At 38.2% G+C, this 17,007-nt stretch overlaps 5 protein-coding genes across 37 annotated transcripts in view; 2 read left to right on the forward strand and 3 right to left on the reverse strand.

Moving 5' to 3' along the window:
* The window catches only part of rbl2 (retinoblastoma-like 2 (p130)), a 32,405-nt gene extending 18,512 nt beyond the window's left edge, over positions 1-13,893 (reverse strand). For 19 of the 29 annotated variants that reach the window (XR_015526771.1, XR_015526770.1, XR_015526768.1 and 16 more), the window contains exons 1-6: positions 13,594-13,893; positions 11,538-11,668; positions 9,935-10,135; positions 9,646-9,710; positions 973-1,101; positions 721-881 (exon numbers count right to left, since the gene is read on the reverse strand). Coding sequence is in view for 4 of the 29 variants with exons in the window: in XM_087312616.1 (XP_087168742.1) it covers positions 721-881; positions 973-1,101; positions 9,646-9,710; positions 9,935-10,135; positions 11,538-11,668; positions 13,594-13,731 (825 nt within the window). In the remaining 25 variants the exon portion in view is untranslated. Of the gene's footprint in view, positions 1-720; positions 882-972; positions 1,102-4,969; positions 5,052-9,645; positions 9,711-9,934; positions 10,136-11,537; positions 11,669-13,593 lie in introns of those variants that run through there. The other 10 variants (XR_015526781.1, XR_015526780.1, XR_015526777.1 and 7 more) reach the window with 1 other exon arrangement.
* gpia (glucose-6-phosphate isomerase a) overlaps positions 1-17,007 on the forward strand; it is a 204,083-nt gene that overhangs the window by 123,416 nt on the left and 63,660 nt on the right. The gene's annotated exons all lie outside the window — the stretch shown is intronic.
* The window catches only part of mphosph6 (M-phase phosphoprotein 6), a 365,183-nt gene that overhangs the window by 82,631 nt on the left and 265,545 nt on the right, over positions 1-17,007 (reverse strand). The window lies entirely within an intron of this gene.
* The window catches only part of rpgrip1l (RPGRIP1 like), a 135,700-nt gene that overhangs the window by 76,839 nt on the left and 41,854 nt on the right, over positions 1-17,007 (forward strand). For 4 of the 5 annotated variants that reach the window (XR_015525756.1, NM_001246660.3, NM_001444199.1 and 1 more), the window contains exons 1-3: positions 14,465-14,508; positions 15,664-15,741; positions 16,764-16,908. Coding sequence is in view for 4 of the 5 variants with exons in the window: in NM_001246660.3 (NP_001233589.3) it covers positions 15,672-15,741; positions 16,764-16,908 (215 nt within the window). In the remaining variant the exon portion in view is untranslated. Of the gene's footprint in view, positions 1-14,464; positions 14,509-15,663; positions 15,742-16,763; positions 16,909-17,007 lie in introns of those variants that run through there. The other variant, XM_087310853.1, reaches the window with a different exon arrangement.
* snx20 (sorting nexin 20) overlaps positions 1-17,007 on the reverse strand; it is a 677,202-nt gene that overhangs the window by 76,335 nt on the left and 583,860 nt on the right. The window lies entirely within an intron of this gene.

The raw sequence follows: 17,007 nt of genomic DNA on the forward strand, positions 1-17,007 counted from the left end.
TCTTCGCTTAATAAAGGAGCGGCTCTAGTTGCTGGTGATTGTGGAGATTTGGTAAGTGAGCGGCCAGTGCTCTTTGTTTATTCAGTTTGTTCGTATCGAACTAACAATTGCACCGAGTGTAAACATGTTAGCACCACAACCAAACTTTAACCTCAAGTAGGATTTTCACCGCATTTTATGACCGGAATAACACACGCGGCTTTCTGACGCTACCTGCTGTGTGTATCTAAGTTTCCGGGAAATGCTGAGTTTTTTTTTCTCTCATTCGCCGTGCGGTATCAAACATTGCATGAAAAATGCACGCTTAGAGCAGTTCCTCGAATCAAATATCTCGTTTGTCACAAGGGGCATGAATGAATTCCCTGAATGAAAGAGCCAAACTGCAGTTAAAATCCACCATTTAATAATTTGGCAAATGATTCGACTACAGATGTCCATGTGAACACAGTCACATTGTCCGCTGTGGTTGTGTGTTTTGACTCTGAAAGTCAGCGCGCCCAAATAGACACTCCCACACCATCCCACTTTAGTTCCTTAGACACTCCCCCCTAAACAGAGCCGGACACGCCCACTTTTGAGACTTTTTCCGAAGTAGAGATGTGAAAACACCCTGCTGAAATGAGGGGGTTTCATGGCCCTTTAATGACAAATGTTGGCAGGTATGATAAAGAGGCATAATATTGGAAGCGTCCATCCTCGTGTCTGGTGTATTTCCAGTACCTTTCGCTCAAACAATTTCTTAATGAAGGGTTTCCAGAAATGCTCTTTAGCTCCTTTGGCCTCCAGCACCAGACCATCGTGAAGCTCACAAAGCTGCTCTATGAAACATAACGAACCCGGGCCCGGCTTATAATCTTTACTGTTGAAGTCCTCAGGCAACCCTGCGCACAAAACAAACACAAACCAATGTTAGTTTAAGCTTCTGCTGTCTGGAGAAACGGGTTCAGACTGAGCGCTGCGTGTGCGGGAGACCTTTAAAGGCTGGGTTGAGCAGATCTTTCCGGCTCGAGCACAGCAGCGCGTTACAATAAACCAGATCCAGAGCACAGAGCAGCAGATGATACGAGTTCACCAGGTCATCGCTGATCATTGGGAAGTTTCCTACAGGACAGGGGAGACATCAGATATTCATGAAACACAAGCTGAACACATTTCTGTGGACATTTTTCAGAAAGCTGTTCTCATAAAAATGCACACGTTCTTGGAATTGTTGGTGTTTTAGTTGGCATGAATGAAATCTACAACTATATACCGAGGCATAGCTGAATAATAAAAGCTCAATACATGGAAATGGCCATCAAACACCACTGTTAACAATATATAAAGTTTTAAAACCCTAATGAAAAACAGTCCAGTTGCAACAAAACATCCTCAGGGGATCGTTAATATGCACAACAAAGGCAGTGCAACATCTCCTAGTGAGCCTACAGCAATGCTCGTTGTTTATCCTTATTTTAAAATGGATCTAAGCTTTAAACATGCTTTATATGTGGGACTCTTATTTTGAAATCAGGACATGCATGAATACTCAGGGGTAGTTATTTAAAGCAGGCAGAAATGTGTCACATCTGTTTAAAGCTTGTCCGAATGCAAAATGCAGGATATACGGATTCAAAAATTTTCAGATCGCCATATCGTCCCCCTGTGAGATCGCTGAAACACGATACTATCGCTGCAGTGTTATGTTTATTTTTATACAACAGTTCTGTCTGGTTCTCGAATCTGATTGGCTGATAGCCGTGATATATTTAAGTAATATCAGCACCCGTACAGCCTCTTTACCCTTTGTGTATTACTCCGCCCACATACAGCCTGCAGAAAGCAGACACTACAGATCTAAAGCTTAAAAGATGCTCGCTCAGCTGTTTACTGTCAGCTTATGATTTGAATCCAACGCGGAAGAAAGTAGTTCCTCAAGGGTTTTTGAGATTCTCCATGTTTGATTTTGTTTTTATTTACACAATTATGCCGTCAAACTGTTGTATAAACGCAATATCACACGAGTAGCAGTGCGATATGGCTGTATATCGGCACTGGTGGGGGCACTAAGGCAACGCACGCCTCCCACCAGTGCCGATATACAACCATATTGCACTGCTACTCGTGTGATATTGCTCATATATGTAATATTTTATTATTATATTTAATCGTATCTAAACATATTTAATAACCTTTTGGTTGATTTTTAAAAAACTTCTTTAATAACCTACTGCATTTTCATTACGTTTGATCGTGGATAATAATTCATGTGGGTGTTTCCCAGTACTGGGTTGCGGCTGGAAGGGCATCTGCTGCGTAAAACATATGCTGGAATAGTTGGCGGTTCATTCCGCTGTGGCTCCCCCAGATTAATAAAGGGACTAAGCTGAAAATAAATTGAATGTTGTGTTTTTTAACATGACTCTAAGAGCCTGACTTGAAACTTTGCTTATAAAGAGTGAAGTTTAGTATGAACTTGTTTCCTCAAATGAAACTAAAGATGCGTCTAAAGCAGAACAGAACTGAGCACAATAGTGTTGAGCAGGAAAGCACTGGCGATCACAGTATGAACATATATCAAGCAGACAGGCAGCAGGAAAAGTCTGCAAAAATCAGCCTGGGCCGCTACGCCACGGTGTTTGGATTTACAGCTTCCAGGTTAACTTATGTAGTTTAAAGGAGACCTATTATGCGCCTTTTACAAGATGTACAATAAGTCTCTGATGTCTCTAGAATGTGTGTGTGAAGTTCCACCTCAGAATACCACACTGATAATGTTTATATCTCTCTGAAACTGACCCTTTTAGGCTTTGATCCTAATTGTGGTGTTTTGGTGACTGTCGCTTTAAATGCAAATGCTCTTTTCAGAAGAGGGCGGAGCTACAGATGCCTGTGTGTCAGCGTAGTGTCAGATTCAAGAACAAGCGGCAACCTACCGCTCTCCCTCGTGAAGCAAATACTGAAGTAAACTGAAACTGCAATTTATTGAAATTCCGCTAGTCTTGCCTCCATGATAGAGCAGATTTCTATTGAGTGCACTGCTAAAATGGCCTTTACAGCAGAATAAAGGTGTTTACAGCCTGGTACAAGGAACGATTTTGGTGTATATAGCTAATAATACCCTTCATGACAACTGTGAGGGGGTGAATTTTTTTATAACTCATTAATTACTCATTAATTTATATACTTATGGATACTTACCATATCTTTTACAGTCTATGTTCAAGACTAAAGCCTGGTTTATACTTCTGCGTCAAGTGACCGGCGTAACCCACGGCGCATGCAACGCGCGTAGCTGTGCATTTATACTTCTGCGCGCTGTCTCTGTTGGTCTGCATTACCACTTCCGAAACGCTAGTGGGCAGTGAGGTGTAAATGTTCCTCTGTGTTGAGTTTCTTCACTGCTGTGTTGCTTTTCCTGAACACTTCCGGGATGTACAAGTGGCTCAAACTCGCTCATTTTGAGGCAGGAACCGGCGGACGTGCAACAACTGTAACTATGAGGTAAATACAAAACAAAAATTTCCATCCGGAGCTCCTTCACGGGACTCCACACTTGTAAACAATCGCGTCCAGCTCGCACCATTCGCGCGGCTCTCGGTCCCGCCCAGACTCGTCAGCGCTACCAAGCCGACCAATCACAGAGCTTGCGCTACGTGTCGTTGCGACGTGTAGTTACATTTATTGAGAGGTGCACGTCAGCGACGCCGATAGCCACGGCGAAGGGCTATGTGTCAGTGCCGTAGCATACGCCGGCGTTTGACGCAGAAGTATAAATCAGCCTTAATGATGACAGGATGTTTATTTTTTAGAATGAGCTGTCTCTTCAAGAGCAAATCTTCTTGGCTCCTTATTGATCAGCTAAAAAGGCTAAACATAAAATACCAAGTAAATTCAGCGTTTGTTTGAATTCATGCTGTAATAAAATATGAAGAAATAATAATAATAAAAAATGATTATCGAAGCTTGCGTTACAAACATTTTTTGGCAGAAAAACATCATGTTACTTCCTGTGGGTTTGTTATTTGTAGTTAAATTTGTAAAAATAATTTTCCCTCCAGTACAACTTTTTATTATTTTTCTAACACGTCCCACATTTTTAGACATAATAGTTTGAATAACCTAATAATATTAATTTTCCTTAAGCTTAGTTCCTTTATTCATCAAGGCTGATTTACAATTCTGCGTCAAACGCCGGCGTATGCTACAGCGCTGACGCATAGCCCTTCGCTGTGGCTGTCGGCGTCGCTGACGTGCACCTCTCAAAAATTGTAACTACACGTCGCAACGACTCGTAGCGTAAGCTCTGTGATTGGTCGGCTTGGTAGCGCTGACGAGTCTGGGCGGGACCGAGAACCGCGCGAATGGCGCGAGCTGGACGCGATTGTTTACAAGTGTGGAGTCCCGTGAAGGAGCTCCGGATGGAAAGTTTTGTTTTGTGTTTACCTCATAGTTAAAGTTGTTGCACGTTCGCCTGTTCCTGCCTCAAAATGAGCGAGTTTGAGCCACTTGTACATCCAGGAAGTGTTCAGGAAAAGCAAAACAGCAGCGAAGAAACTCGACACAGAGGAACTTTAACACCTCACTGCCCACTAGCGTTTCAGAAGTTTTAATGCAGACCGACAGAGACAGCGCGCAGAAGTATAAATGCATAGCTACGCGCGAAAACACCCATACACAATCATTTGCACTCATACACTACAGACAATTCACCCTACCCAATTCACCTAGCACATGTGTTTGGACTCTGGGGGAAACTGGAGCACCCACGCGAACACGGGGAGAACATGCAAACTCCACACTGAAATGCCAACTGACCCAGCCAGGACTCGAACCAGTGACCTTCTTGCTTTAAGGCGACCGTGCTAACCACTCCTCTATAATAATATATTAAATATTGATTTTCAAATGCACAATAAAATGTATTGCATATTTTATGCAAGCTGTACAGTAGCTGTCAAGTTAATGTCAGTCAAGTTATTTACAGTACCTGTTTGTCGTCCCACAGATATGACGGCTCTGCATCTTTAAAGCTCGATGGGCTCTTTCCTCAGTGTGTGTGTCTGCAGAATGAGGGATTGTTCCTCAGGTTCAGGAGCACAGAGAGAAACTGGGCTTCACCCAAACACAGGCAAGCCCTGACTTGTCATCTGTGCTGCTGGTTGCTAAGCGACACACGTGAGGAAATAATGCACTCCTGCTGTGCTGCACTCTGCTTCTACATGGAAGCTTTACTCTTTGCCTTCATATAATATACAGTTAAAGTCACAATTATTCGCCCTCCTCTGCATTATTTTTTCTTTTTCAAATATTTCCCAAATGGTGTTGAACAGATCCAGGAATTTCTCACAGTATTTCCTTTAATATTTTGTTCTTCTGGAGAAAGTCTTATTTGTTTTATTTCAGCTAGAATAAAAGCAGTTTTTAATTTTTAAAGGCATTTTAGAGTCAATATTATTCGCCCCCTTAAGCTATATTAGTTTTGGATTGTCTCCAGAGCAAACCACTGTTATACAACGACCTGCCTAATTACCCTAACTTTACCCTAATTACCCTAGTGAAGCCTTTACATGTCACTTTAAGCTGAACACTAGTGTCTTGAAGAACATCCAGAGATGTCCAAACTATGTCGCCATCCCATCTGAGAAGAAAGGGAGAATGATGGCGAGGTAGAGATTGTCATTATTTTTATTATGGTGCGATCCTCGACTAGTCAAGTTGGCGTTTCTTTGTGGAGTTTGCATGTTCTCCCCGTGTTGGCGTGGGTTTCCTCCGGGTGCTCCGGTTTCCACCACAGTCCAAACACATTATTATTTCCTTTATTTAGCCAGGAGATCACATTGACACAGTACTGTCTCTTCTTCCAGTGAGACCTGGTCAAGATGGCAGGCAGCACATAATGTTTCATATAAAAATCACAAACAATACCACAAAATGACAAAATCACCATTCTTCAAAACATCAGCTCATAAAAAACAATTGCAGGTGTCCTTTAAAACGTTGTATAAAAGATGTTTAAAAGTACTCGGAGTCGGAAGAGTGTCAAGATTGAGCTGATTTTGCAGGTCATTCCAAGCCCTGGGAGCGTAAACGGAAAAAGCACGTTTGCCGAGTTCTGATAGTACCCTTGGAACTGTTAGACGAATACATGAACCAGATCTAGTGTGTTGGTTGTTGGTGTGAAATGTTAATAAATTAAAAATATAGGATGGTAATTTACCTAAAAGAGCCTTTAAAATAAATAAGTACAGATGTAATTTTCTCCTTTGATATAGAGATAACCAGTCTAAGGAATCATACAAAATACAGTGATGCGTCCGTGAGTCTGCACCTGTCACAAAGCGTATTGCTGCATGATAAACAGAATCTAATTTTCTTAATAGGGTAGCGGTTGCGTGCATGTAGAGATGATCACCATAATCCATTATAGACAGAAATGTACTCTCTACTAATTTTTTTCACAAGAAAACAATTTCTTGACCGGTATAAAAAACCTAACTTTGGCCTAAGCTTTTTCAGTAACTTGTCAATGTGTACATCAAAGGCATATCTCTCATCAATCCAAACACCTAGATATTTATAAAAGCTAACTCTTTCTATTTGAACACCGTTCAGAGTTGTTATTGTCTGATATGTTGACTTAGGCCCCGTTTACGCTTGTGCGTTTTAGTTTTAAAACGGCGTTGTAGAATGAAAACGATCCGCGTCCACACTCGCATTTTACCCAGCGTTTCTGAACAGCTCTCCGTCCACACCAAAACGCTGAAAACGCACATCACGTGACCACACACACACTCTCGGCAAGCACTCCAGCATTTCTACCCAGATGAGAGCTCTGCTTGTCAGACTGCTCATCACGCATCTCCCGCTGCATCTAATCTCACTATATTTGCTAAACGTGATATTTCATTCATGTTGTTGTCTTTATCTAACGACATATTCCCTGACTTTGGTCATTGGAAACTATTAAGCTACTTGTTCACGGGTAACATGTTTTGGTTAAGCGCAAAGATAAGTTAATGATTAATCCAGGTACATTGACTGATCACTTGCCTTTATTTCCTACAATGTATAAACTTATTGTATGTTATACTTTTATAATTGTCGATTATTAAAACTGATATTCAGCAAAAGAGAGGGTGCATTTGGTATTTTCACTGAAATTAAAAGGAGGTAGTTAGGCTCCGTTTTGTTATAAATATCCACACAGTGAAGATGACGCTCATATATGCAGCACGACGCCTCAACATTTCTGCTGTCTGTTTAGTTTTCTAATATAAAAAAAAAAAGGGGCAGTTCCTTAAATCATGTTTACATTTTACTGTTGAGAAAGTGAAACAACGTAGCCAGGGTGATGTGAATGAAGTTATAAAGTACACTGTTCCCTTTGAAGATTTACCCGTGTCCTCGGTATGTTTTCCATATCAAACTGAGAAGGGGGAGACTGCAGCCTTGATCAAACTTGCGAAGTCTTAACTTACAAGAAGAGGATGCGAGACTGAACTGTGTGTGGGCTACTTAATATTGAGGAAAAGCCCCAATCAGATAGGCGAACGTTAGGCGAAAGTACACTGCAATACTTGAAAAGCAATCTGTAGATGCTGTACAGCTTGGTTTAAAGAATGTGCTGCTGTAGGGGAACTGATCAACTATATTGGCTGTAGTGTATAAGTGTGTGTGTGTGTGAATGTGAGAGTGTATAGGTGTTTCCCAGTACTGTCTCTGCTGGAATAGTTGTCGGTTCATTCCACTGTGGCAATCCTTGATAAATAAGGGACCAAGCCGACGGAAAATGAATGAATGAATTGCTTTTTTAATTGCAAAACAATCCAGCTTTATTCTTTTAATCCTGGTTGATTGTTATTTATACATGTGTGTGCATATACACATGGTTCCCCCATTTAATGTCCATCAAGGGAGCTCAGCATGCCTGATCTTGCAGAAATAAGGACAACAATAAAGCGCAGACCGGATGATTCTGCTGAATTGTGTTCATATGTGATGAACTGCTGTCCTGCTGATCTCTGACTGAATCAAACATGCCTGAACAGGCGCAGATAATCACACGGGTCACATGATCAACCCTCAGCACTCTCAGCCAATCAGAGGCAGAGCTGCTGTTTAGCGTTTGACCAGTGGAGAAGGAAAAGAGCTCAATAATAAACTACTCATCATAATCCCTTCAGCGTTCACACACACACACACACACACACACATGGTTGTCCTTTTCAACACAACTGAAACTAAACTCTTTTTTTGACAGTAATATACATTATATATATATATATATATATATATATATATATATATATATATATATATATTCAACACTGTATGGCTGCGTCTCAATCAGCACCCTTGTTCACTAGCCAGTGCATTGATCAGGCCAACCATCTTAAGTGCTGCCTAAATCACAAAATTCTTCCAGTGCACTAAATGTTCAACACCTTGAAAAGTCCCATGATGCACAGTAAAATCAAGATGCATCGATAAACGATATATAAACTCGCCGGCCACTTTATTAGGCACACCTTACTAGTACCGGATTGGACCCACTTTTGCCTTCAAAACTGTCTTAATCCTTCATGGTAGAGATTCAACAAGCTACTGGAAGTGTTCCTCATAGATTTTGCTCCATATTGACATGATAACATTACATGGTTGCTGCAGATTTGTCGGCTGCACATCCATGATGCCAATCTCCTAATCCATTACATCCCAAAGCTGCTCTATTGGATTGAGCTCTGGTGACTGTGGAGGCCATTTGAGTACCGTGAACTCATTGTCATGTTCAAGAAACCAGTCTGAGATGATGACATGGTGCGTTATCCTGCTGGAGTTGGATGGAGACACTGAGGTCATGAAGGGATGGACATGGTCAGCAGCAATACTCAGGTAGGCTGTGGCGTCGACACCATGCTCAATTGGATGCTCTGATGTTCTGATGCCGCTTTGAAGTGAAGCAGGTCATCTTGACCAGGTCTATATGCCTGAATGCATTGAGTTGCTGCCTTGTGAATGGCGGATTATAAATGTGTGTTAACGAGCAGTTGGACGGTTGTACCTAATAAATTGGCCGGTGAGTGTATGTGCCCTTAACGGAAGTTCGGAAACACAACACATGACTGACGTGACCCAAATCATCCAACACAACGACAAACGAGAGGCGTTTCTCTAAAAAGAATTCACTATTTATTTATTTATTTTTAACATGAACAAATGTGGCTAGATAGGTTTGCAGCAAGATACGGCTCACAGCAAGAAGTTCACTGGATACAGTTGTCATTTCTGTGTGGAGTTTGCATGTTCTCCACATGTTGGCGTGGGTTTCCCCCACAGTCCAAACACATGCGCTATAGGGGAATTGACTAAATTGGCCATAGTGTGTGTGTGTGTGTGTGTGTGTGTGTGTGTGTGTGTGTGTGTGTGTGTGTGTGTGTGTGTGTGTGTGTGTGTGTGTGTGTGTTTATAAACTCCAGTTTTGATGATGTACAATGAGGATGCTCTCATATCACACTCAGTGTGTCCCACTGTGTAGTAAACTGACCTCATTGTGCCCTTACTAGTGCTCGAATTCATGGACACGACCTAATTTTGAACGAGCTCAGGAGCTAGCGCGCAGATTGAGATGCAGCAAGTGTGTTTATAAATGTAGCGTTTCTGTACCTTTAGCGTGTATGAAGAGGATCCAGCAGAAGTTGAAGACCTCAGTGACGGTGCAGGGATGACGTCTGGAGGCACAAATATTGGATTATTCACACAGTAAGGTTTTTTTTGTCATTTTTGTCTCCTTAAGCCTTTATGCTTCTTCCCAACAGGGAAGACCAGCAACAATCAAGAATGCATGATTATATGCTGTCATGGCTTTGCAATCATAACATGTGATTATAATGGAAGTCAATAGGGCAAAAACAGCCCCCAACAGTACACAACGGTTAATCATCAGTCTGTATACCTCTGTTTTCTGCCCCGGTGTGTTCTGGGTAGCTCGTCTGTGGGTGTCTTGAAGATGTCTCTGAATAAGGGCAGGTATTTCTTGAAGATGACGGAGGTGACGGTGAAGTTCCTCTCCAGTTTCTCTGTGCTCTGCTGGAAGTCTCTGGGCAGATTCGCCATGTCCTGCCACTTCTTCATCTTACTGAAGAACTCAATCAGGCTGGAAGACACAACAATCCCACTCAGACTCCACACATCACAGCATATTAGAGTATACGTGTGTAACATATATGTCCTAAATACTATACCATTCTACACTATTACTATACTATACTATACTATACTATACTATAATATACTGCACAATACATCATAATACAGTAGAATATTGTGCCATACTATTTTGTACTGTACTGGACTATAGTTTACTGTACTACACTGTACAATGGAACATACTACAGTGGCATACTATACTGTGCTATATACTATACTATTTGGTACAGTTCTATGTAAGACTATACGATACCATACCATGCCAAACTGAACACACTATGCTGTACTATACTATAATATACTATACTATACTACACTATACTATACTATACGGGACTGTTTTTCGACTATACTATACTTGTAAAGACTGTTCTATATAACACTGTAGAATACATATTCCTTACTATATTTGATTATACTATAATATACTACACTATACTAATAATATACATATTATATATATATATATAAAACTGTACAATAAACATTTCTTACTATATTTGTTTATACTACACTATACTATACAAAACTGTTCTGTATAACACTGTACAATACTATACTAATAATATACAATACTAATACTATACTGTACTATACTATTACTATTCTATAATTATACTTTATGGAACTGTTCTATATAACACTGGAATGCCTATTCCTTACTGTATTCGATTGTACTACACTATACTACTATACTGTATTCTACTATACTAAACTATACTATTCTATACTATACAGAACTGTTCTATATAACAGTGTACAATACACATTCTTTACTACATTTGATTATACTGTACTGTACTATACTACTATACTATGTTATACTATACTATACTATTACTATTTTATAACTATACTATACGGAACTGTACTATCTAACACTGCAACGCTATTCCTTACTATATTCGATTTTACTATACTAAAATATACAATACTAATACTATACTGTACTATACTAAACTATACTATTATAGTATATATATATTATTAAAATGCATATATATATATATATATATATATATATATATATATATATATATATAAATATATATATATATATAAATGTAATCAGATTAGTAGTGATTATTTCACTTTAATGATTGACTGCACAGCTCTACGGTATGAACTGCAGGAAGTGACAAGCTAAGAAGAAAAGCAGCTCTCTAAATCCCAGCTGATCTTGAAGTTGTCTTGGGAACATCACAATATGCTTGTGTGAGTTTGTGTGTGTGTGTGTGCATGTCTCTCTCTCTCTCTCTCTCTCTCTCTCTCTCTCTGTGTATTTATCTTCATCTGACTACAGTGTACCAAGTCCGTGTGTGTGTGTTCGTGTCTGTGTGTGTACAGACCTCTGCTGTGATGAGCGCAGGATCCTGGTCAGAGACACGTAGTTTCCCTCCGCCGTGCCTTTACTCATAGTGGGCACTGATGAGCGACACGCAACATACAGAGAACACGCCAACCAGTGCAGCTCACTGCCCTGAAACACAAACACACACAAATCAACCACAAACACAGCCGGACACTAAAACAGCTGCCCTCCAGCCAGACTTTACTTCCCAGTTATTGTTATATACTTTTATTTATTTAATGGTATCTTTGTAAGAATGTTCTTTGAGGTTGCATTTTCTTCTCAAAATGTGCTTTTCAGCTGATATTTTAGTACACCTATATAATAACGTTCTCTCAATGTTACTTTAGGTTGTTCTAAACATTGTTTAGGTTATATTATTTTCCTATATTTATTTTATAAATATTTAACAACTAGAAAACATGAACTTGTATTATGAAAATTACATTCTAGGGTTGTGCTTTATGCAACTATTATTCTGCAGTATGACAGAAAACAATCATTGTATCAAGTTGATATGCTGTCTATCACTGCTTTCATGATACAGTATTAGTCCTATTAGTCCTATAGTCCATATATTAGTGGTGCATATGCAATTAATCAGCATTAAACTTCACCCTAAAAGCCCAGTCTGTCTTTACTGTACACTCCTGAAGGTGTTCATTCAGATAAAGCCAGTGATGATGATGTCATGGAGACATGCGCATTATGCGGTCATGTCAGATGTTTAAAGAATGCTCTTTAATTGTATATTATCGTCCAATCATAAAATATTGTTCCATAAATGTCTGTCCAACCCTCTACCAACAATAACCTTCTAAAATATTTGCATTTATAGTTATTGTTTCTTATTTGATTTCATAATATATAACGCATAACATGTAATAATGTCCCGGAAATGTTCTGTATCATTCTAAGAATGTTCTTTTAGGTTGCATTTTCTTCCACCCATAAAATAACATGGTAAGAATGATCTCAAAATGTGCTTTTCTGTTGATATTTTAGTACACCTATACAATAACGTTCTCTCAATTTTAATTTAAGGTTGTTCTAAACATTGTTTAGGTTATATTATTTCCTTAATTAATTTTCTTTTTTTCAACAACTAGAAAACATGAACTTGTATTATGAAAATAACATTCTAGGTTGTGTTTTATGCAACTATTATTCTGTAGTATAGCAGAAAACAATCATTGTATTATGTCAGATGTTTAAAGAATGCTCTTTTTATTGTATATTATTATCCAACTTTAAAATATTATTGCATGAATGTCTGTCCAACCCTATACCTACAATAACATGCTAAAATTTATACTTTTATAGTTATTTTTTGTTATTTTTCTTCATAATATATAACTTATAACATATAATATTGTCCCGGAAATGTTCTGTATCATTCTAAGAATGTTCTTTTAGGTTGCATTTTCTTCCACCCATAAGATAACATGGTAAATGATCTCAAAATGTGCTTTTCAGCTGATATTTTATTACACATATTCAATAATGTTCTCTCAATGTTACTTTTAGGTTGCTTTTGCTGTTCTAAACATTGTTTGGGCTATTCATTTTCCTCCTAAACAGTTTAAAAATGCTGTAGAATTTATTTATTTTTTCAACAACTAGAAAACATGAACTTGTATTATGTAAAGACATTCTGGTTTGTGCTTTATGCAACTAATATTCTGCAGTATGACAGAAAACAATCATTGTATCAGGTTGATATGCTGTCTATCACTGCTTTCATGATACAGTATTAGTCCTGACATATGTTAGTGGTGCATATGCAATTAATCAGCATTTATCTTCACCCCAAAAGCCCAACCTGTCTTTACTGTACACTCCTGAAGGTGTTCATTCAGATAAAGCCAGTGATGATGATGTCACGCAGACACGCGCATTATGCGGTCATGTCAGACACATAACATGCACATTATTTAACACGGTAAAGCACATGATATATAGACAAAACACAAAACAAACACCTCTGAATGAATGCACTGTGCGCAGGCATTATAATCGCGTGCAGAAGGCCTGCATATAACCACTTGACTAACCTCCAGAGTGTAATTCTTGCTGATATTTTCATAACTCCTCCAGGCTCGGTTACTCGACTCCTCATCCATATTCAGATCTCGACACAGTTCTTCAAATGCATGTTTAGTTTTCCCCAATGTGTCTTCCTCCTCGCTCATTTTCGTGCGCAGCTTATGGATATCCGAGACAATCGAGTATTCGCGTGCAGTGTAATAAATATGGAGAAGCAGAGCGCTTTTAAATGAACAGGAATAGGATGAGAACGGAGTTTTTAGATGACAGCTCGAGCGACTGTACTCTTCTGCACGGTGGAGCCATTTAAATGTCCTTTGACTGACAGCTGCCCCTGCTGGATTTGAGTTACGCTGAGCGCGTGCGGATGCTGACTGAACGCTGAGCTGCGTTGCTTTTTTGACGTAAGTCTGTAAGTGAATTGTATTTTGGGTGTAAATCGGATCAGACGGAAGTGGAGGCTCCGCCCACTTCTGACTGTAATATGCCGTTTCCCCTTCACCGAGCTCATCATAAATTACACTTTTACGAGTTTAAACTTGTCAGCCTGCTTTTGGGCTTTAGATAACACTTTAATACAGTGCAGGAAGGAGATTAGATGCGTGTTATGTTTAATACTTCCTTCTCCGTACTGCAGAAAAAAAACATCACACTGCCATCCTGTGTGGGATTTGTTCATAGATAGGGTTTATTTTAACTAATAGGTGATGTGCCGCCATGCTAGAGATGAATTGATATTTTTAACAAAAAACAGTAGAATTTTAATGGAAAACAACAGCTGTTTTTGAGCGCTTGTTAGACGTCACGCGTAGGAACTACACTTCCCATGAGGCAGTAGCGGAAGTCGAGTCCTTTAAAGGGGAAGTAGACGGGTTGTTTGTTAGCAACTGTCGCTGTGGTCGGTGTGTGATGCTTTTAAATCGGTGAGATCATGTTTGAGCTAAAATATTTGTATTTAATGAAGGTTTGAAGTCTACTTCACCATTTTAACAGTGTTTGCTTTGAATTATTGGATTTGTAGTTTTAAAACGCTGCGTTGACCTTTCAAAAAGTCGTATCAGGTCGTAACGTTAATTCTTGTGGGACATGGTCATGTTATAAACTTTAAACGTTTAAATTAAATAATAATTACGGGTTCTGTATGCATTAGTACTATATATACGTTGATGCATGTTTAAAATAAACATTCTGAAGCCATTGCTTGTTTGTTAAGAACTAAGAATGACAGTAATTCATGTTGAGATATCACTATGCCATCTTCTTCTAATGTTTGTTGTATTATCTGTTTGTTTTCTTTTTCCATTTGAGAATTAAGGGATAACGTTCCAGCAATGCTGTTGTTGTATTCTCTTTAACAATAAAATAACGTTTCCAGAATGTTGCTGAAAGGTTTGCTTTCTTTGTTGACCAGTATGTTGTTTAAAGTGTTGCTTTAAAATAGATTGTTTTTATGCAGTGAAGTACAATAAATACCATAGGGATTATCTATTCTATAATGTTGTGTGTATATATATATATAATATATATGTGTATATAATATATATGTTTAATTATATTCATGATTCCATTTATGTAATTCATATTCTTTTCTATATTGTATTCTAGAATCTAAATTATATACAATATTATAATATATATATATATATATATATATATATATATATATATATATATATATATATATATATATATATATATATATTATAATATTGTATATAATTTAGACATTATATATATTATAATTATATACATTATATATGTATGCATGTATGTGTATGCATGTGTGTGTATATTGCTTTGTCCTTTATTCTTTCATCTTTAATCTTATGATTATTTACGTAGTGTTATAATAATAAACTCTAGCCTAAACGATAAAGTACGGACTCGCTTTAAGTATTTTTTCATTGTTGTAAGCCTTTTCTTTCCATATATGCTGAATGTTTATCATGACAATAATATTGTATTCCAAGCAGCTCCTTAAAGATGTTTTTTAGTAATGAAGTAATCAGCTACTATCCATATCTGTAGTATTTCTCATGCTCTCATGCTATATTTCTGTGTGATTTATTTGGTTTCAGACTAAACGATGTTTTCTCGTGCTGATGAAACTGCTGCTGATATTCCTGTTAGAGACACAAATGGAGCTGCATTACCAGGTCAGCTTATATATATGTGTGTGTTATATATATATATGTGTGTGTGTGTGTGTGTGTGTGTGTGTATATATATATATATATGTATGTATGTATGTGTGTGTTTGTGTGTGTGTGTGTGTGTGTGTGTATGTATATATATACACATACATACATACATACATATAAATATATATATATATATACATATATACACACCCACACACATATATACATATATATATGTATATATATATATAGGGATTTACAAGGACTAGATGTAGGAACTTTAATTTATTAGTCATTAAAGGGGACCTATTATGCAAAAATTCCTTCTACAAGGGGTTTAAACACAGCTGTGTGCTAGCAGTGTGTGAATATAAGCAGCTTCTAATGCTAAAGATGTATTAATTGTATTGTTTATAATCAGACTTGATGAAAGCAGTCTGCAGAAACACTTTGATTGACATTCTCTCTTTGTATGATGTCATCAGAGGGGGAAAGCCCCGCCCACTAGTGACCATCTTACCCTCATTAGCATAGGACATTAGTCTTTTTTTGAATCTGACACTATGCTGACACACAGGCATCTGTAGCTCCTCCCTCTTCTGTAAAAGGCACAATCTCATTTGCATTTAAAGCGACAGTCACTAAAGCGCCATAGTTAGGATCAAAGCCTAATTTCAGAGAGTTATAATCATTATTTGTGTTTTATTCTGAGGTGAAACTTCACACACACACTCTAGGGACATCAGAGACTTATTTAACATCTTGTAAATATGGGAATTATAGGCCACCTTCAATGTGAGGGATGTTTTTGATTGCAATTTGAAAGAGTTAAATTATCGATTTACATTGAATCCACACATGTCAATACTTTGATGTCAGGTTGATTGATTTATTCAAACCAGTTCTTTAATGTCAGTTTTGAAGTCTTTTCAACACCAAATGTGCTCTGCTTAGACCACACTGACTGCTGCATTATTAAAATGTGCATTATAATAAGAGTAAAGGCTGGTTTAATTAAACTGTGCTGCTGTTTTCAGACTCCCTGCTGTCTCAGAACATCAGAGAGAGGCAGAACGTGTCCAAGTTGAGTCGGGAGGAGCTGGAGGACAAATACCTGCGGCTGCAGGATGAAAACCTCACGCTTAAACAACACACATGCAAACAAGAAGACAAGATCCGCAGGTTTGAGCGCTCATTAGATTATAAACACACTGTTAATTCACAGGATCAGTGGATAGTTTATGAAATCCAGCTCGCAATACATTTTCTAAGAAATAATTG

This window comes from Danio rerio, chromosome 25 (assembly GCF_052040795.2).
Source record: "Danio rerio strain M-AB ecotype USA chromosome 25, GRCz13ab, whole genome shotgun sequence".
Lineage (NCBI taxonomy): Eukaryota > Metazoa > Chordata > Actinopteri > Cypriniformes > Danionidae > Danio > Danio rerio.